The sequence below is a fragment of the Rhinichthys klamathensis genome, unplaced genomic scaffold, assembly GCF_029890125.1.
Source record: "Rhinichthys klamathensis goyatoka isolate OS25496 unplaced genomic scaffold, OSU_Roscu_1.1 h1tg000501l_1, whole genome shotgun sequence".
Classification (NCBI taxonomy): domain Eukaryota; kingdom Metazoa; phylum Chordata; class Actinopteri; order Cypriniformes; family Leuciscidae; genus Rhinichthys; species Rhinichthys klamathensis.
In genome coordinates this window covers 1,598,537-1,619,936 of record NW_026606982.1, presented here as the reverse complement: position 1 = coordinate 1,619,936, position 21,400 = coordinate 1,598,537, and the positions used below count along the sequence as shown (strand labels likewise).

Sequence of the window (21,400 nt, the reverse complement as noted above, 5' to 3'; positions counted from 1 at the left end):
GTGTGTTCGTTGTGGGGGGCCAATAGTTGAAAACAAAGAGCAAGGGTAGTTTGAAACTTGGAACTGTGTAACAGTCATACTGAGATCAAACCTGCTGAGATGTAAATGAGGAATAAGAGAAGGAGGCCATTCTTTCTCACTCCCTCTCTCTTTCTCTCCTGCTATTTGTGTCTGAGGGCCTGGGCGAGGTGGTTGTCCCTTTTCTGTTCCACTACAACTTCTGTTCCACCTATTTTGTTTGCTTAAATCAAACAAACAAATCTTGGCAGGAACTATGTGATCGAGGATCTGTCTTTCCCAAAGGACCATCACGAGGGCGGAGCATTCTGATTCTGGTATATGGAGGCCTTCTCTTTCAGGAGAGCCAAACACAGATGACAACTCCAACTTCCTGTAAAGCAAAGCCCAAATCTGTGATTTAGCACTATGGAAGTCAACTCTATGTGCTTTGAGCATACACTACCATTCAAAAATGAATGGCAAGTAAGGTTTTTTTTTAAAAATGAGTCCCTTATGCTGCATTTACACAGCAAAAACAGTATTATTGCAAAATACTAAATACAATTTTAAATATATTTTAACATCTAATGTATTCCTGTGATGATAAATCTGTATTTTCAGCTGCCATAATTCATCTTGAGTGTCACATGATCCTTCAGAAATCATTTGTCACAAGAAATCAAATCACACTGATTTGATGCTTGAGAAACATTTCTTCTTATTATTATTATGTTTATTTGAAATATAAATTATTTGAAATATTATAAATGTTTTACTGTTATTTTTGAAATCTCACAGACCCCAAACTTAAACGGCAGAGTATGCGTGTATGAGCCATTAGTGCATGGCACTTTACCTTCAGGAGGTTCAGACATGGGGGGCGAGAGGCAGTACATGTGATAACCTCGGTCACAATCATCACAGAACAATAGCTGGTCCTGTGAAAAAGCATACTACATTACTGAGAATCCACATAGGCATCATAAACCGAGGGAGGGAGCAATTTCAACACAAGACTAGTTTTCCTTAAAGCTGCACTATGTAACTTTTTTGTGTTCAAAATTTACAAAATGTATATGAGCGAGTACATCATGAATACATTTTTCCAAACCGTGTTTTGTCTTATCCTGAATCACTGCGGTATACCTTTAAGTGTTTATATTCTGACTATTTTAGACCACTGCGGAGTAGCCCAGTAGCTGCGTGCCTCGTCATAGACAAACAGAGAGAAGTAGCTTTGTTTAGTAACCGCTAGAGTGCCAAAAGTTACATAGTGCAGTTTTAAGGAGGTTAAGTAAATTTATTTGTAACTCAAAAATGGTCATAAAACTCATGGTTCAAATCTTATTACGGTTTTTGAGTCATGGATCGGATAGTTTCTCAGCTGAGCAACAAATAAAAAGTGTGTTACGTTTCATTTTGCTTTCTATTTATTATTTACAGAACACTGAGTACTTGAATACCACAGCAAAAGTTACTAGCCTAAAAATATAAGCATAGATAAATACAATAGAACAAAGATATGAATAAAATAAAAAGTGCTTTAAGTTTTTCAGGTAGGTCTAACAGTATTCAGGTACAGCAGTCAACTATGATGATCCGTTACACCCCTACTACACAGTGGTAAACGAACTCACATCATTTTCTGATGTTCCACATATGTTACAGCATTTGCATTCAATGCACTGCCAGCGATAGGTTTTCACAGCAGCCATCATCACTGGAGTGAACTGCAGACATGAAGGGTGACCTGAAAACGAAGAACAGATTAATAATCATTTGGTCAAGAAAATTAAAAGCAGCAAGCAGGAGAAAGTGTGAGTGTTTGTTTTACCAGAACGACCACAGTCTGAGCAGGACACAAGCTCTTCTGATTGGCCAGTTTTCTGGTTCAGGTTGGAATCTCCCAAACAGAAATCACAGTAGTTGTTCGGCAGAGCCAAACCGTCTGGGCCCTTTTTTGGAGCTGCCCGAGAGAGAGAGAAAGAGAACAGAGAATACCCAACATTACTTCAAAACACACCAATCAGTGTTCATTGAAAATTATACAACCCAACACTGTCCCTAAAAGCTAAAACATCTATTCAAAATCTAGTTAGCTGCCTTGTAGAAGGGACTACGAGATGCTGGCTATGTACAGCATTCCATTTAAGATGGCAGGCAAGGTACCCCACTAGGTTTTAAAATAAGCCATTCTATCAATACTTGTGTACCACACTGCCAACCAGTTAAGAGTTTAATCTATAATAGGTTTTATTGGCTATATATATTGACTAAAATATTTCATGACACTCCCAAGTGACAAAGTTAAATGGCCTCTGCTTCTTTGGCTACCAGAGTCTGTGCAACAACAAAGCATGATCAATTGCTTACTCTTTGGTTCATCCTGTTGGGGTGGAGTTGGTTCGCGAATGTCCATCTCATCTTTCTCCTCCCCCTCCTCCTCAGCCAAGTGAGAGTGGGCGTAATGATAACTGAGACCAGGCCTGTTCTTATAGCGCTTCCCACAGACTACACACACACACACACAGAGATCAAAATGACAGTTATAAGTGCCCTCAGTGGTCATATGCACCGAAACATCATCTGTACTTCAGCAAATGGGGCATGACTGCTTCACACCAAAAGCTCTCTCATGCATGCACCATTATCATGCCCACATGCTTGCTACTGGACAGTTGAGAGATCATTCCACCGCTCCTGGCTCTTCTGATCTTCATTAATTCTCATTCTTCAACACCACGGCAAATGTTAATATGTTTACTCAAAAGATCACTTAAACACAGGGTTCCTACACATTTTCCATTTCAAAAACCTTTCTGTAGATTTTTCAGACCATATTTAAAATAAATGGATCATGCAGCATTATGTTCAGCATTTCATTTGGTATAGTACAGTCATCTGTAAACATTCTTAATTTCCCTCTTTTTCCATTGGTTTTCTCAAAGTGATGTGCTTAAATGAGAAGAAACCGAAAGCACTTTATAACCTGCATATATTCACCTCTGACACATCAGTTCGATACTATAATCGTGGTTTGATGTTGAATGATCACCAAACAGCAAAGTACAAATCATTTGTTCCTTTATCTGTTGCTGGTTTGAGTGGCACATGCACATTCGATTAGTGAAGTTCAAAAGAGACTCGCTTATGTTAAAAGACAGAGCTTTGAAAAATGAAAATGTGTGCCTTGAATTTATTCAATTGTGTTCAACAATCACTAAACTTTTGCCATGAAACCAATGCATGTATGATACATTTTTTTAGAAATTCTTAATTTTATATTTTAGAAAACTGAAACGGGCCAATAGTCTGGAAACACAAATATTTTTCCATATTCTGTTTTCTTTTTTCCATACTTTTCCACACCTAGAAATGACTCAAATTCCATACTTTTCCTGCGTAGGAACCCTGTAAACAACAGCGATAGTTCACCACAAAATAATCATTCTGTTATTTATTTAGCCACGTCGTTCCGAAATGGTACGACTTATTTCCTTGCATACAACCAAGTAGCCTTTTTCCATACGATTGGTCCCCAAATTCAATTTCATTGTATGAAGAAGAGAAGCTTGGTCATTCTGTTAAGCCAGGTTCACACTGTACGATTTTGGCCATGATTTTGCCTTCGGAGACAAATTTTGCAAATCCTAAAAGATTCCTGATTGTAGTTTACAATTCAATTCTGGCAGTGTCAGAAGTCAAGGCACAGTCATGCAGCATGAGTTCTCCTCCGACCACTGTCAAATCAAAAACCAATAGGAGCGCCGAACCTGGCGACAACAAACCACCACTTGCTCCACACACACACAATTTTTTTTTGTCTTTTCAAGATTTTAGTTTTTCTTTGCTAGCCACCATTTCAGCCATCATCTGTAGACTATACACCAGTCAAGTAAGCATTAAGGTACAAGAGGCTGTGATGTATCGTGAGTAAGTCACGGCTGAAGGGCATTGCAGGCACGCAGGCAATTATTTACTTATTCACGATACAGCACAGCCTCTCGTACCGTATTGCTTACTTAACTGGCGTACAGTCTGACATTAATGACATCTGAGATCCCATAGTTTGGAATGACTTATACTGGGATCATGTTCGTACAGTCTGACAAGCAATAATTGTAAAGGACTATTATAAATTGTACAGTGTGCACCGCAGCTTTAGACAACACCCTTACTGTTGCACACTAGAAAGTTATTTGGTCTGAACGACATGATGGGCATGATGACAATTGTCACTTTTCAGTGAACTATCCCTTTAAAACCGTAAGCATCACACATTTGGGGAAATAGGATTGATCAATCCTTAAGCAACTTAAAAATAGAGGCACTATTTGAATCTAATCAGAAAAGGAATGAGAAAAACAGGGAGCAACCTCGAGGTGAAGAGAAGAATGAGTATTACAAGCAGCGATGAAAAGAACTAAAAAACAGAGACAACACAGAACAAGTAATGAAGAGTAAAGAGGTGAATAGAGGTTATATAAAAAGCAGCAATTTACATGTCAAACAATTTCTAAGTATTAACCGGGGATGGGATATTTCAAAGTATTGTGATTTTTTTTTGTGACAAGAACAGCCAATTTAGGATTGTGGTTTCCCCGGTTCCCACAACTATTTTGGGGAAAAAGGGGATACGAGAAAGTGTAGGAGGAGAAATGTTCAGTAATTAATTTTATGCAGTCCCCCCGGGGACTGCATAAAATCAGCATATTACAATGATTTCTAAAGGATCATGTGACACTGAAGACGTGATGCAAAGATGCATTTTCAGCATAATAAAATTCTCCTAAGAATAAAATACATTTTTTAAATATATTAACTTAGAAAACAGTTATTTTAAATTGTTGATATTTTACTAATATTACTGTATTTTTGATCAAATAAATGCAGCCTTGGTGAGCATAAGAGACTTCTATAAAAAACAACTTTTGAACAGTGGTGTAATATTGTATGAGCAGGTCCCTGCTGATGCCGAATCATAAGATGCATGCAAGTAAATAGTAACAGAGTTGCTGTAAGTATAAAGTGCTTTTCAAACAGTTAACAATTAGAACTCCTCAGACTGGGAAGTTATATTGAGTCATGCTGCCGAGAAAAACCCGCTTGGACGTGTCTGAACATTTCACCTGGCCCGAAGGCAGTACAGCTTGTTTAGGGGGGGGAAAATAAATTAACTCTGTGGAAAAAGTCTTCATCTGAATCTGCTGTCACACTTAACGCTGTTCAGGCAGTTTTTCTTAAACCCCCCCCCCCAAAAACAACAACCTAATTTCAAATAAAAAGTTCGGTACATTCTTGTCAGGCACAAATCATGTTTGCAATGCACACAAAATAAAGAGAAAGCGGAAAACCAAGACATGAGCGGATGGGGAAGGAGAAGAAAAAGACAGAATCAGGGAAGGAGAACTACCGGTAGATGGAAAGAGAGAGAGAGAAAGAGAGCAATATACCTCTTTCGGAAGATTTTGAAATATGCTTTTGTTTGAAAGTGTCTGAAAGAGAGAAGAAAGAAAGAAAAAAGAGAGAAAGAAGAGAAAGACTCACAGACTGAAAACAAATATCAGAAAATCAGGAGAAATAAACTCAAAGAACATTTGCATCACAGTATCATGACACATTTAAGAGACACAAATGCAGAGAATAGAGATCCAGAACTACGAAAGTACAACATGAAACTTGAAATCAATTGGACATCAAGTATAAATTGTCCTCTGGTTTACAAGATTAAGATAACTACTTTAATCAGGCTAGATGTGCGATTGGTAAACCAAAGCATACAGAATAGTAGGCTTTTTGAGATGTTTTCAATAAAAATGTGCATTTTTTTGTACTTCTGGCTTTCATGAATAGACAAGAGCGAGCTGATTGTGAAATGATTCTCAAGTTTAGTGTGTCAGTCAGATACAGTACAGCTCAGCCTTTTTATAGCAAAGAGAAGTCGATCTCCAGATGAGATCACCGAGAGGTCAGCGGGTTGAGTCATGTGGTTCCCCTGAATGCCATATATGACTCACTGTCACAGGCGTACGGTCTGTCCCGATCTTCCAAAGCTGCTGCTGCTTCCAACTTCTTCCGAGCGCTGCTGACACCACCACGACCCTGTGTAACCATTATCATCATAACTATAACCTTTTACAGGTGTTGTGCCTAACATAGGCCAGGGGATGGGGAACGACAGTCCTGGAGTGCCGCTGTCCTGCGGAGTTTAGTTACAACCCTAATCAAACACACCTGAACAAGGCAATCAATGTCTTCAGGATCACTAATGCCGAGTTCACACTGAACGAGTTTAGGCCCGATTTTCGCTCGCCGACAGGTTTTGTGAGATCACCGACAAATGCCCGAAATCACAGGCAAATCGGTGCTCGTTCACGTGAGTGACAATCACGCAGTGTGAATTATCAAAGACGCGATCTGAGAGAATCACAGACGCCCGTGAGTTATTTGGCATGCTAAATATCTGGACCTGTCGGTGATTCAAAATCCTGCTGTGTGAATGTGTTCTGACTGAAAACTACATCGGCGATGACCGACAGCCAATGAGAGAGCAAGAAACAGGACAGCGGGATGTTTGGGGAGGAGTAATAGACCAGAATATCAGTATTTTAATTAGGGGTGGCACGGTACATGAAAAAACATCCGAACCGTTCGGTTCGCAGCGTGTGTGTGTGTCTCACGGTTCGACGCATGTGCAATGTAGCCTCGTGCCCGTATGTGACCTCAGACGTGTGTTTCCTTTTCGCGCGAAATAAGACGTGTGTGGACATACAGTCATATGAGGCTTGTTCGAGTTGAACCGGCGCTGCACAGAGCGATCGGTGAATGACATCAAAGTACAGCGAGCGGGACGGCTCCGTATGCTTTTCAATCACTCTCGCGGTACTTTGATGTCATTACCGATCGCTCTGTGCAGCGCCGGTTCAAGTCGAACACGCCAGTAAAAGTGGAGTATGGAGTACTGCAGGTCATGTCACGCGGAGAAGTGGCAAGTGGGAGAGATAAGGAAGGCTAACCGGAGTTGGAGGATGCGCCAGCGTCGTATAAGTCCGGTGTGTGGGAACATTTTGGATTTCATGTTATGATATTTAAATATATAGCAGCTACAGTGGCACTTTAAGTTTAGTTAAGAACTCCAGTCATGTTTCCAAATACTGCACTTTAATTTCAAGTGAAAAAAAGTGTATCCTCACTCTCAGGGAATAGAAGCATTGTTGATACTGTTTTTGTGTTGAGGTTAAACTTATGTTTCACTTTATGATTATGGCCTTTGCTATTGCTATAGCCTAATTACAGGCAATTATGTTTCATGTATTTTGACTTATTTAAAAGACAGTTTTAAGAGTTCCTCTCTTTTTCTTTTAAAAGATACAATTTTTGTAAGAGCTACACTTAAGTTGGCAGTTTGATAAATGCAAGTTAATTTCAATCTTTGTGTGCTAAAAATGCACATAAGTTCCTGTAGAGATAGTGATACACATTCTACTTCTTTTGCCAAATAAACGAAAAGCATGTCATCAATATCTTCTCTCTTGCTGTATCAAAATCTCACATAGCTTTCCTCGGAGATGGTCCCAATAATGCGCTTAAAGTCCAGTCAAATTCAGTTTGTGCATGATTGCATGATATAACATTTTTGTTAATACTGTATCCTAAATTGTGGATAATTAAGCTATATATCATATGCTGAAGTACATTTCTGGAGTGTTAAAGATTAAAAGAAAAAGAAAAAACAAGAACCGTACAGAACCGAAAACCGTGATACAAACCGAACCGTGGGTTTTGTGAACCGTGCCACCCCTAATTTTAATAGATATATTTACAAATATATCAAACAGAAACAAAGCACAAACATTTGCTTGACCACCAGCACATTGCAAAATTATTTATTTACTCTTTACAGAACACACAATCCTTGCTCCCCTCGTCTCCCCAACCATTTCCTCCTACATAATCTGTTTTTCTTCTCCTTTTCGCTGCAAATCAGCGCACAGACAATTAGGATCGCAAATCTTCTTGCAGGCTATCATTTTTAATAACAATTTCGGTCTCACACACACGTGATCTTGTTTTATTTCCTTATCATTTCTCGCCTGTGTTTGGTTGTCAAACGTAGTTTTTGGACCAGACAGAAGTTGTCAGCGATTCTTTCTTTTGTAAAGTCATGCAGTGTGAAACCTCCTGTCGCCGATCCATCGTGCAGTGTGAATAGAACAGTGACCCGACTACTTTGAAAATGGTGCAGTGTGAATTCGGCATAAAGCAGGTGAGGTTTTTTTTTTTTTCAGGGTTGGAGCTTAACTCTGCAGGACAGCAGCCCTCCAGGACAGACGTTCTTCATCCCTGACATAGACTATGTATGTGTACATGATATTTACAAGCACAAGTTTAGAAGATCAAGATCTCACCTTTCCCTTGCCTTTTCCCCTTCTCTTCGGAGTATCTTCCTCATAATCTTCATCGTCAAGATCATCTAGAAAATCATCTGGCTCCAAAATTCTCTACACATACACACAAAAAATAAATAAATCAGACAGAATAACCAAGCAAGGTGAGATTTCAACAAAAACACCCTAAATCCAAATCATCACTTGTTCTCAGTACCTTTCGGACCCTGCTGCTGGGGTTTAGTGCCCCAGTGGAGAGCTCTATAGAGCTGGGCTCCTCCTCCCCTGTGCGGAGCTCCAACCCTGACCTTTTATCCAGTGGCTCTCCTTTCAAAAGAGCCTCTAAGCTGCTTCCATCACTGGAGAAAACTTCCTTCTTAAGCCCCAGATCCAGCTCTGAAACATACACACACACATTCACATCCATAGGCAACTGCATAGAGATGGATAGAAATATCACCAAAACATACAGAAATCTAAATTACATGAAAGTGAAACACAAATACCTAGACACAAATCTATGAACGGGCTACACACAGGGAATTACAAACAACATCTCTTCAATGTTATAGCTTGTTTTCATATGACGTCACGCCACTGCGTTGCCATGGCGCGAAATGCAAATGGAGGGCAGGAAGTGATTTGCTGTATTTAGAAAGCACTATAACAAACTCAAAATGCCTATGTTTTGCGACGTTTATGGTTACTTAAATCGATCAAACTACGATGAGTTTTTATCGTGTACCAAAAGTTGTTGTTCATAAGGGGGGGGGGGGGGGGGGGGGGGGGGATTTCTTGCACCGAAAATTTCTTTTCGGTGCAAGAAATTGACCGAAAAACTCCGGAAAAACGGCTTGCAAACCTACGTCTGCGGTTGGGAAGCGCGGAATGGGAAAATACCCGTGTGTGCAGTGATCACTTCGTCAAAGGTGAGTTAATACAACTTAAGTGGCTATGTTTGTGTAACGTGTAACGTTTCCAAACTTTGTAAAGTCAAAGTATGTCTGTAAGACGAGGTAGTTGCTGATATCTACCACCTCGATAGCAGGAAAATCTTTAAATTCAGTTGAAAAATCGCTCCTCTTCATAACGTAAGGATCACGTCCAACATATGTTTGATTTTTTGTTTATTTCTTTCTCTTGTAATAGCGTGTAAAGTAGTACAGTACGGACTTTCCTCCATTGCGCTCTTCACTCCCTGCCCTCCATCTGAATTTCGCGCGTCATCATAATCACGTGACTGAAACCCAGCTATTAACACGATCTCTCACAGAGGAAGAGAGTGGCTGCATACCGGACTTTAGAGATGGGAAGGCTAGACGAAGGTCCTCTGGAGGGAGAGCTCTCCTCTTCTTTCTCCAGCGACGTGCTGGATAAGTGTACAACTGACCTGGGGCAACACCTTTGGTGAGAGGGAGATGAAAAAGATACATGCAATCAGTCATGTCTTATGTTTCGGCTAAAAAAAAAAAGATTTCGAAGTCAAAATGACCCGAGGGAAGGATGAGGGTTAAACATCCAATCCAATCCCTATTTTTAAGTCTAGTTCTAGGAACAGATAGTAGATCAGAGTCCCCCGATCTGAGTGATCTTGACTGTGTGGGCGGATGTAGTAGTTCAGATAGGTACTGTGGAGCCTGGTTCTGCAAAGACTTAAAAACAAATAAAACTTTAAAATCAATTCTGTACTTAACCGGTAGCCAATTTTGAAGCAGATTTTAGCCTACATTACAAAGATGGATGCCGCATCCGTCGAACATCACTCGTTTGAAACAGCTATCGCATCTGTTTGAAGTGATTTAAACGTTTCCTTTTTGTTAAAAATCGAGCACAGAACAACACTCAGAGGAGAGAGAGAGAGAGAGAGAGAGAGAGAGAGAGAGAGAGAGAGAGAGAGAGAGAGAGAGAGAGAGAGAGAGAGAGAGAGAGAGAGAGAGAGAGAGAGTTTTTTCGGTCAATTAATATTGGTATTTTGACAACTCTATTGAAAAAGCAGAGAAAAGAAAAGAAAACCTGTTCTGTAAACTGATCACTGTGCCTGAGTGTGTCCCACCTGGTCCCCTGTGTCGTTTCTCCATCCAGAAGTAGCAGTTGCTCTGGGCGACACCTGTCTGAGAGTCGAGGAAAGGCATCCTCACGCTCCTCTCTGCGCACAGACGGGCATTATAGTTGTGACACTGCTCCATAGCGTCCCTGTAATACTGCTCACCCAGCCTTCAGACAGAGCAAGAGAGACAATAAATGCAACAGCTTGAACCAAAACTAAGTTTAACCAGAGGGGCTTTCTGAAACTCACACAGAGTCTAGAGAAGCCATCTTCTGTTGGGCAAAAGCGATAGTGTCTCAACAACACAAACCCTAGCACTGCCACCCTGAAACCAGCTCAACTCTGTTCAGCTTACCCGCCCGTGAGTGTTTGTATGCAGCGGGAGGTCTTGCAGGCATGCAGCCCAGTCAGTGTAACTCTCTCACTCCAGCCACTTAGCAGGTGCCGATCCCGCCCGTCACCCCGGCAACCGCTAAGAGCCCCGGAGAGAGAGCACAGGCCAGCTAAAGCCTGTGAGATTAGAGCACAGACGGGCGTTGATGTCACAGAGGATGAAACAAAAGCTTAAAGCTTTGCTGTGTTAGAACCAAGAGCTCTGAGGGGTTTAGAGCCCAGACAACAAAACAGCCCTGGGATGATTGCCTGCCTCCTCCAAGACACCAAATCACAGAGCTACAGCTTCAAAAGGGATTCATATTCCACAAACCAGCAACTCGGACAACGTTAATACCTGCTATTAAGATCCACCTTGTGGGCAGCACTAAATATAGGTGTAAATGGGGTCCAGTGTTTTGTGAACCAATGAATCAGAAATGTGACCACACTGAATTGGTAGTGTAAACATTAACAGCAAATGACTGCCTATACACCCATCAACCTGCTAAAATGTTAAAAGTCCAATTTCATATTGGATGAGCCACATTGAAAAATAACTAGAAACGTATAATCATAACCAGCCATGAATGCTGTGAAAGTATGCATGTGCTATTGTGCTAGTAGGGCTGCACGATTAATCTTCAACAGATCCACGATCCCGATTCAAACACCATGCGATCTAATTCCTAAATCACAACGATTCACAATCACCAAGTCTATTGAACCTTTGACAAGTACGATCACATTCACAAAGAACATTCAAATCTGCATTTGTGCTGCCGCTGAGCCAGAGAGAGCAGTTGTCATGTATTAGATATGAAACCGCTTCACAAAAAAGGCATTTCAACCTCACAGACAGTATCAGTATTTCGGTTACAATAATTCAAATGATCACAGAAGTACTGGGATAAAAGTTTATAGTTCAGATATAAACAATGATGTCTACAGTAGTGGTCAAAATAGAGAAAATCACTTTTTGAAAGTAACTTGATGCTTCAAATAAAGATTGTATTGCTTACATCGATACACCAGTAGGTGTCCACAATCAACTTTTTAAAAAATGTATTTGAAGAGAATTGTTCAAAAACGCTGATTCATGCAGTAATGAAACAAGTCTTTATGAGTGAGTTGTTGAATCATTCATTCAAACAAAAAAAAGTGTTTAAATACTACAGAACTGCAGCAACTAACATTTTGTCAGAACCTCTAGTAAAAAAATGATTATTTTGTTTAATTATTATCATAGGAGAATCAGGATCTCTGTTAAAAAAATGGATTCTGAATTTAATCAGAATTGTGCAGCTCTTGCATGTGCTTTTCCAATTTTCTAAGTTATCACCCGAGGCAGATAACACCAAGTGTAAACAGGCTCAAAGTCAGACACCAGACCCTTAAAAAAAAAAAGACTGCACACATGAGGCTAACACAATTACTACTAACCCTAAATCCTAAAGCACTCATAACAGTAACATAAAACTAGACTAAAAATTGTTTTAGTTAACTGAAATAATCTGGAAATAAAATAAATATTAGATGAAAAAAATTATACTTCAACTGAAAAAAAAAGAAAGAAATGTTGCCTTGGCAACTAACTGAAATAAAATAAGTTGAAGTACTAAAATCACTAAAACTGAATAAAATAAATTAAAGCCAAATAAAAAAATATAACAAAAAGCACAACAAAATGACAAACTAAAATTAAAATTAAAACTAAACTAAAATGTAAAAAAAAGCCAATTCATATTATTAAGAAACACTATAATAGTACATGAATAATACTAAAATAAGAGTGCCTGATAGATCAGAGTAAGCGTTTGATACAGCAAAATTAACTCTACTAGTGGACAAATTGAGTAAGACGTGTAGGTTATTGCTTGGTGTTCGATTTGTTCTTCTAATCACAGACCATTTAAAAGAAACTACGGATGGGCACTTTTGTCAATTTCTCATTTCGATCAGTGACTACGTTTACATGCAGCCAATAACCCGTTCAAAACCGGGATATTAGCAATAACCCGGTCGCGAACGGCCATGTAAACACCGGCAAAAACCCGAATATGCTCATATCCCGGATTTTAAAAACCGGGATATTATACCTGGGGTACCCCTTTTCTAACCCGAATTTTTGGTCATGTAAACGCGCATCGGCATGTCCCCATAGTGATGTGTGTTCTGCGCATGTTCTATTCGCAAGGAATCTTGGTCTTTTGAGTAGAGAAACTTCTCGGCGCATACAAAACCCCGCGTGCAGTATACCGGAAGTAAACATGACGAGACACAGCACAGCATACTTTTGGAGCGAGGTCAGTAACGTTACCAGCACCAAAGCGCAAACAAAGGCGATCGCTATCTGCCCCGAACTATTCATTATCCGCGTGCTGCTGTTGTTGTTGTCTTTGGATACAGGAAGAAGAATCGGAAATGACGCATATTGCGTCTTAAGGTTGTCCGTACGTCCAGACGCTAACCGCGCGTCGCGTTTACATCGGGATATTGCAATTCCATGTATACAGGAGTAACTCTCTCTGCTCACGCATGTAAACGGGTTATCCCTAATGTTTCAGAAACCCGAATAGTGACCTTAACCCGACCATAACCCGAAATTTGGCTGCATGTAAACGTAGTCAGTGATAGGTCTCAATAAACGAGTACTCGGGGGGGGGGGGGGGCGGGGCGGGGCGTGTCCGTCATGAAGATAATGAAAATATTTTAAGACTGTTACGAAAATTAATGTTGACAAATAGAAATATGACATGAAAACATGTCTATGAAAACGTGAACATACGACTAGAAAAAAATAACTGATAGATTACTGGGTTTCCCGCAGCACTTTGAAACTAAGGCGGCCGCCTAAGCAACACACGCCTGCCGCCTTAACTACGTCGTCAAAAAAAAATGATATGAGCGATATCCGCCGTGTTACTCTGTCCTGTTTTCTCCATTTCAATCTTGTGATAAGCCTTCGTGTTCGCTAATCTTGTTATCAGCGCGTTCTTCCGCAGTGGCGCCGAGCACGTCAGAACAAATTGTCCCTAATTTGTCCCTTAATGTAAAAGGTGTGACAAAAACAGTTATGCAATGTTGTGGATTTGGCTACTACAGTGTCCTAAACTCATAGAAACACGTTTAGGACTGAATAAGGAAATGTGTCTCCAGGAGTTACCAGGACTGTCAAACTCAGGTTTGAGGTTACTAAATCAAGTTTAATTCAATTCAATAATTTAGGAAATATTATTTTATCAGTAAGAGATGAGTTGTCAACATAATGTCCATATGGCAGTAATATACAGCTATAATATAATACAAGTTGTGTACGTACTCAGTTAAGCAGACACGAACGTGTTAAAGGGTTAGTTCGCCCATTTAAGACATGAAGTTGTATGCAATCCTTACCAGCACTATAGTGCATACACACTGACCCACTCTGTTGTCACCTCCCTGGTCAGAGTTCTGGCCGCTGGAAGTTTTGCAATAAAGTACTCCCGGTTATTTTCCGGTGCCACAAAACGTTTTTACGTGAAAAAATAATTTGCGTTTCAAAGCTTGATTAATTTACCACACAAAAAACACGCCGGTCAAAATTCATACCTCAGTTTTAATCGGCACTATTTTAGATCCATTTCTATCAATCCGCGCTGCGGTCAACGGCAACAGTGCGCACGTTCCGATCGTGTGATTTTTTTTTCCCAAACCACTTCAGCGGAAATCCCGCCCTGCAGCTGATTCTAAAGTTGTCATTGGTCATGTCAATCACTGTACAGATTGCCTACACCAAACACTGATCCCTAAACCTACCCGTCACTGTAACCTAAACCAATGAAATCGGCTGCAGGGCGGGATTTCGTGGTTTGGGGGAAAAAAAAAAAATCACGCGTTCCGATCAGCTGTTCCATAGTGTTTACACAATCGATTGACAACGACGTAAAAAGTATTAAATTAACAATGGTGCGAACTTGTAAATTCCCAGGCTGTGACCACAATTGTGCCGGGATCAAAGTTCAGATTCCATCGTTTTCCTGTTTCGAATATAACTATGAGACAGCTTTGGCTGGTTGCCATCGGCTACTCTGCGGGAGCTAAAATATCCAGAATAAAGGATTTTCGTGTGTGTAGTGCTCACTTCAGCGAAGACGATCCCCAACCAAGGAGGAAAAGGAAAATTAAAGAGTTTTGCTGTACCAGTACCACGGGTAAGCTCTATTTACTAACTTTATGATTAAACTGATGTTTAGACTCCATTATAAAACACGTGAAAAGATGTCTAATATAAAAACAGCCAGCTATAGGGATATTGGTACAATTTGCTGAGAAAACTATTTGATTGAACACACACACAATTGAGGTTTTGTGTTGCAATCAATAACATTGTCGTTGTGCTAAAATTACTTTCATCATCTGATCCGTCTGACATTGTGCTAAAATTGGTTTCATCATCAGAAGTTTCGCAGTCAGACATGTTGTCAGCGAGTCGCGCTATCAACAGCTGATCGGAACGTGCGCACTGTTGACGTTGACAGCAGCGCGGATTGATAGAAATGGATCGAAAATAGTGCCGATTAAAACTGAAGTATGAATTTTGACCGGCGTGTTTTTTGTGTGGTAAATTAATCAAGCTTTGAAACGCAAATAATTTTTTCACGTAAAAACGCACAGTTTTGTGGCACCGGAAAATAACCGGGAGTACTTTATTGCAAAACTTCCAGCGGCCAGAACTCTGACCAGGGAGGTGACAACAGAGTGGGTCAGTGTGTATGCACTATAGTGCTGGTAAGGATTGCATACAACTTCATGTCTTAAATGGGCGAACTAACCCTTTAAGGCCTGTTCCCACCGGGACGAATTTCGCGCGCGATATTCGCCGACGTTTAACGCCTTGTGACTAAACAAAGCACGCCAATGTAAGTGTGCACACCGACGCGAAAAATGCCACACGTAAAAGCGTCATTTTTTAAAAAACGCCTCGGGTTAGTTTTTATAGTTTGACGCGCTGCGTCAAAAACCATCCGACCAATGAGATTGGCGCTTTTGCTCACGTGTCTGGATCTTCTGAAGTTACAGTAAAACACAACTTGGGGGCGCTCAAACACAAAACGGTCTTGCCGAGCACACATACGTAACGCGAAGAAGATATACGCCAAGTAGCGTCTACACTGCCGGGAAGAAATAAGACGAGGAAGATGCAAGGCAAGATGAATGTAGAGCTGCTGGTCTCGTTGGTGTCGGAACATAAAGAACTATATGACAAACGCGACAGCGACTACAAAAATCTTGATAAAAGAGAACTGTTATGGAGTGGTATTGCAGAGCAAATGGGAATGTCAGGGAATGAATTTGCATGTTCACTCCGCTCATCGTCAGCAAAAATCGCTTGGGTGTGAACACAAAAAACGCGTTGAAAAACGCTGGCGAATAACGCACGCCGATATTCGTCCCGGTGTGTACGAGCCTTTAGGCAGCAGTTACAACTTGTATACAATTTAAGGATAGTATTAAAATATAAGGATAATATTTTATAGTTTTTTTTATGTCAATCCAAAGTTGGTGTCATCTGAATTCTTCGCAATTATCGGCATCGCCTGAAACTAGTGCTGCACGATTAATCGTATCGCAATCGTAATCGCGATGTCAAACCTATGCGATTATATAACGCAAAATGCCGCGATTTTATATGAAATAAACAAATTAGGGCTATTAACGCAGCATCTCTTCTTTTTTGTCATCCTTTGACTAGTGTTACATGATCCCGCTCTTCGTGCAAATGCCTTAAAGGAGCTGTATGTAAGATTGTGGCCAAAACTGGTACTGCAATCACTTTCAAATTACTGTAGAGTGGTGTATCCCCTCCCCCTCCCCCCTGACTCGAGGTTGCCAGATCGGCTGCAGGATCCAGCAGGAACGTGACGAGCTGCAGCTGTGGTAACTAGAGCAGAGCTGGCAACCCCGGATCCCGCAACACTACTGACTTCGTAATTGGTAGATAGGTGGAGGGTGGAGCATCAGACCAAAACACAACATGACAACATCAACATCAGTTGAGGGCTGCAACTGCACTTTTTAAATGACAATATCCTGGCCGGACTACTGTTGTCAGTGATATAAGTATTTGAAATGTACATGATTTCTTAATGTCTAGTGATATATCAGGGCCATTTTATGATTAATTGAAATACATTTCTTACATACAGCTCCTTTAAGTTAAAACCATTTTGCACGACAAGAAGTCAAAAGAGAGCGCGCTGCCTGTGAATGTCCTGAATGTGACTCAGAAAAACGCGCGCCAGTATAATGCGCAAAAACAGACCGGGTGCCAGAATACAGTTCTCTTTCGAGCTTGAACGAACAATTACACACACAATTATGCCAAAATGTCGTTTTGTCGATTATCTTCATAACATAAGAGCAGTCTTATGATGGACGAAAAGAGTTGTGCTTGTGAGAGAATGAGGCGCGTGTGAGATACGCGTCTCGGCAACGGCTGCTCTTAAAGGGCCAGCAGCGAATAAAGCGTTCCGTCAGTAAAGTTAATCAAAGAACAAAGGGAACAGAAAATTACTCACTGCTCTTGACTAAAGAAGTTTTGTAGCTTTAATAAGGATTAGTCTATATATAATTTATAATTCATGCAGCGCAGACTGTTTGATAACTTTATTCAATTTCTGTACATAAATCTGTATATAAATCCTCAATCCTACCTGTTAAAGAGCATATTGCAGGTAAAAAAAAATCTAAATTAATATATAACCTTGTATGAAAATACCATATGAAAAGGTAATGCAGGATTTAAAATGTTTTAAAACGACACAAGGGCACAAATTTAGTAGATAAAGTGAGCATTTCTTTGACTGCTCGTAAAAACCGTTTTTTTTTTTTAAACATCGCGTCATTTTACGTCACCAGAGGGAGGGAGCCTCAGTAGCGCAGATAGGTTTGTATGTACAAGCGGGTAAATTTGCTTTTTTATTCTCAGAATGACAATTTGGAATGTAAAGAACAACATATTATACAGTTATTTGTTTTATTAGGAAAATACCATACACTGATTCATAAAAAGAATTGGGCGTTTTTTTTTCACATTTTATAAATGACTTCACATTATATGTAGGCTACATCTCTTGGAACAAACTAAAAACAAAAAAGCAATGAAAACATGTAATGCTTTGAAAGCACTGGATTTTATGTAAAACTTTTTTTGTATTTTTTATTTCCTGGCAGGTAATGTTAATGTGATATTGTGAATATGTAAAACCTCTTGTTCTTGTGGCATCGAATAAAAAAAAAAAAGTCAGTGAGAGCGGTCGTGAATCAGTGTTTTCGGTATAGTTTTTGTATTTTAATTTATCATCGTCATGGTAAATTATTGTGTTTGTGGAGGTTGCAAAAACTCCGGCCTGTCAGGACATCGAGTCCACAGGTTTCATAACAAGAAAAGGGACGGTGCTGTCTATCTATCGTGCCTGTGTGCGGTTTGTGCAGCTGCGAGACAGGATTTCTCTTCCGCATCGGCTTCGAAAAACGCGATCGTGTGTAGCGTACACCAGATCTGAGGAACAAAAACGTGTAGGCTATATCAGGAATAAAAATATCTATGTCTCTCGATGAGAAAACGCTAAGTTATATCATGTAACGTTAGTCTGGATGGATATTAATGAGCATGACATACGCGCCTGATCAAAGCTTATAGTTTATTCTGTTATTGGTAAATTCCAATACTCCTAGATGACCAATAATAGCTTTGCTATTAACTGATATACGATGGTAATAATCTGTACAATATTGTGAGCACAATGTATATCGTTAGCGAACGTGTATATAGGCTATATATATCTATAAGTTAGCGGTGGTCTCTCACCACGACACCTGCCGTGGCGGCGTTTTAAATAGGCCTGCATTCCCCTCTGTGCATGTAGAACAACGACATTATCGAACGATATACACCACATTTTACCAAACAGAATGAACGATGCACTATTAACTCTATTGCACTATTAATTAAAACTCACAGTGAACAGCATTAAATATAAAAACACATATGCCTTACCTTTTTGTTGCAGTGCAGTTTTTATTGCAGTGATAATGTTTTGCCGACAGCACTACAGTCCTCATTTTTTTATTGCTGCTTCCATTCTCCTGATTGCTATTATTTAATTTCTTCGTTAAAAAAACATCCAGGGAAGATTGAAAAGGCCTGTTCTTTTAATGTTTACTCAGTATCTGACAGCTAGGCTAATCAAAAATAGCGTGATTAAGTGATGCAATAAACTGCGGCTGCGCACACTCACTCCACGCAAGTTTTTTTTTATAATAATAGGCCTACTTTTGCAATAATGTGTGTCTCCTCTGACCGTTGTTCTGTCTAACATTAATCCTGGCCTGTCCCTGCTCTCTCAGCATCATAGCAGGCTCATAATTGTAAGGCTGTCGTCCGTGGTCTGTCATAGGAGTAAGTCCGAAATGTCATTGCGATCCATTGTTTTCCTGTTGTTTGAATGGTTTGAATCGACCGCTCTCCCGCCCGTTACGTCACGCCCGTCACGCCCATTTTCAGATGCGGAAGTAAAATTCTCTCACAAAAACGACTCCAGAAGCCAATGTAACGTTTTTTTTAGTATATTTTAAAGAAAATCTAATTACTACATTGTTTTTCTATACATTGACTCGTTGGGTCCTCTAACCTGCAATATGCCCTTTAAGACAGGAAGGGCACAGGTAAATATGGCATTTATTATGGGTTTATGTGAGGATTGTTTGAAGTTCACTTAATTTAAAAGCTGTTTTTTTTTTAAGCCTAATAAATATTTTAAAAGTTGATAGCTTTCAATTGTATTGATGGAATCACTGTAATGTTGGATGGCTATAATTAACGTTTAAAATGTGGGGGGTGTCGTCATTTTTATCCAGACATCAATGGTTTATTTATCATTATAGGTGTTATCAATCATTTAGTTGTTGTTGCTAGTTTGAGTTGAGAAATACACATTAATACACATAATGATCACTAATCTGTGTGTGCATTTTACTTTAGAACCAAGCAAGTTGACTCATGAAACCATTTGTTTATTATATCGCAATCGCATATCGCAATCGCAATATTGACCTCATTAATCGCAATATGACATTTTCCTCAAATCGTGCAGCCCTACCTGAAACCATCGCGAATAACTCACTCACCATTTCAACTTCCCTTCCTCTAAAAAGCTCCTTATTAAAAATACATTTCAGTCAGAACAATATATTTGATTATTAACGACAGTATTATATGAAAGGGTCAGATAAATGTAACCTGCGTCAAAATAAGTGGCATAAATCAGTCTTTTATGTTCAGATCCACATATGACAGGTGAAATCAAATAAAACAGCTGGTGCTTCCACAACCGAAGACCAAAATAACCAACCACAGCACTGACAAACAACTGAAACAAACATTTGAGCGCTTAAAATGGTTCCCGCAAAACTTTATGACACAATGTCATTAGCACACTCATTAGAGGAACAGAGAAAGCCTCCTACATGCGTTGCTCCCTGATCATGCTGAAAGACGGAAGCTAAATGAAGCATTCACACCAGCGGGACACAGCAGCTGCTAGTAACGTTACAGCTAACTTAACCAGAGCTCGGATAACCTTGTCAAACACGTGTATCTAAGCTCTCTTTCAGCAAATAATGGAAATGCCCATCACGTTGCATTTTTACTTCAGTTACATATCAAATTTCAACATGAAAAGCTCATATGTAGTCAAATAAGTATGAAAAATACTTACAGCTTGACAACATTCTCTACTACCGCCGCCATCTTGGCTCTACTGAGCTGCTTGCAGCGGGTGATCTGCGCTTGCGCAGAATGAAGGACCTTAGAGAGAAAGGTCACGGGTCATGGGCGTTCAGGAGGCGTGCGCGTGAAGGCAGAGATGAGGGTTATTTTCATGTTCAAATAAAGACAGTAGGCTACAATACAATAATCTGTCTATTCAATCAAACAAAATATCTGCTGTCTTTCAAAACCCGTACGACTGTATTAACACAAAAGGAGAACGTTTTTAATACTGTACTGGTTGCTATTCAAAAGAGAGAGAAAAAATATCATAAAAGTTAAATTGTTCATACAACTCGTGCGCTATAATAAAAGTCTTTTGAAGCTCGTTTGAGAAAGAGAATTGAATTTAAATCATTATTCCGTTTACAGCAAATCGAGCCAGTGAGTTGAATTCGCAAATGGTGCTGCTTGCTACCAGGGTTGCAACAGTTCAATCAACCCACTGCAACATTTTAAAAGTAGCGAGAGTCTGCTCACTGCAGAACACATGGATGGAGCTTAGGTCTATTCTAGCGGCTTGTAGGCTAATGTCCTCCTCAGCAATTAAACGCTAGAATGAGACGGTCTAGTAAGTGCGCATGGCTACGTCACTCATGTTTCCCCCCCACGGTCACAACACGGAAACACTATTAAAACTTAATTTTGGAAAATACTTGGCATTACAAATCTTTATATTAACTGGCTTTTATTAATGCGATACAGTGAATGACAGCCATCTGAGTGGCTCCCAGTGGCTTACATTATTGGCAGTTTTGATTATAAATGACTAAGCAAAAGATA

General features: G+C 39.9%; 1 protein-coding gene across 2 annotated transcripts; it reads right to left on the bottom strand.

Moving 5' to 3' along the window:
- Positions 1-4: 4 nt before the first annotated feature.
- On the bottom strand, positions 5-20,672 carry dpf2 (double PHD fingers 2). Of its 2 annotated transcripts, XM_056237833.1 has the most exons (12): positions 20,568-20,672; positions 10,441-10,601; positions 9,682-9,789; positions 8,605-8,783; positions 8,409-8,501; positions 6,018-6,102; positions 5,454-5,495; positions 2,374-2,511; positions 1,835-1,966; positions 1,638-1,750; positions 857-938; positions 5-391 (listed from the first exon to the last, which is right to left on the bottom strand). In XM_056237833.1, exons 1-12 carry the CDS (start codon positions 20,597-20,599, stop codon positions 309-311), a joined length of 1,248 nt encoding a protein of 415 aa, XP_056093808.1. In that variant the 5' UTR covers positions 20,600-20,672; the 3' UTR covers positions 5-308. The 2 variants fall into 2 exon arrangements, with proteins under 2 accessions (XP_056093808.1, XP_056093809.1); XM_056237834.1 differs by lacking the exon at positions 5,454-5,495.
- Positions 20,673-21,400: the final 728 nt, after the last annotated feature.

Bases quoted from the DNA above. Each gene is read 5' to 3' on its own strand.
- dpf2 (XM_056237833.1), bottom strand. From the start codon at position 20,599: ATGGCGGCGGTAGTAGAGAATGTTGTCAAGCT. The intron at 6,103-8,408 runs GTGAGATCTTGA...ATGGTTACACAG, and splicing joins GGGGAAAAGGCAAGGGAAAG to GGTCGTGGTGGTGTCAGCAG. The intron at 392-856 runs GTAAAGTGCCAT...TTTGCTTTACAG, and splicing joins CATGTCTGAACCTCCTGAAG to GAAGTTGGAGTTGTCATCTG.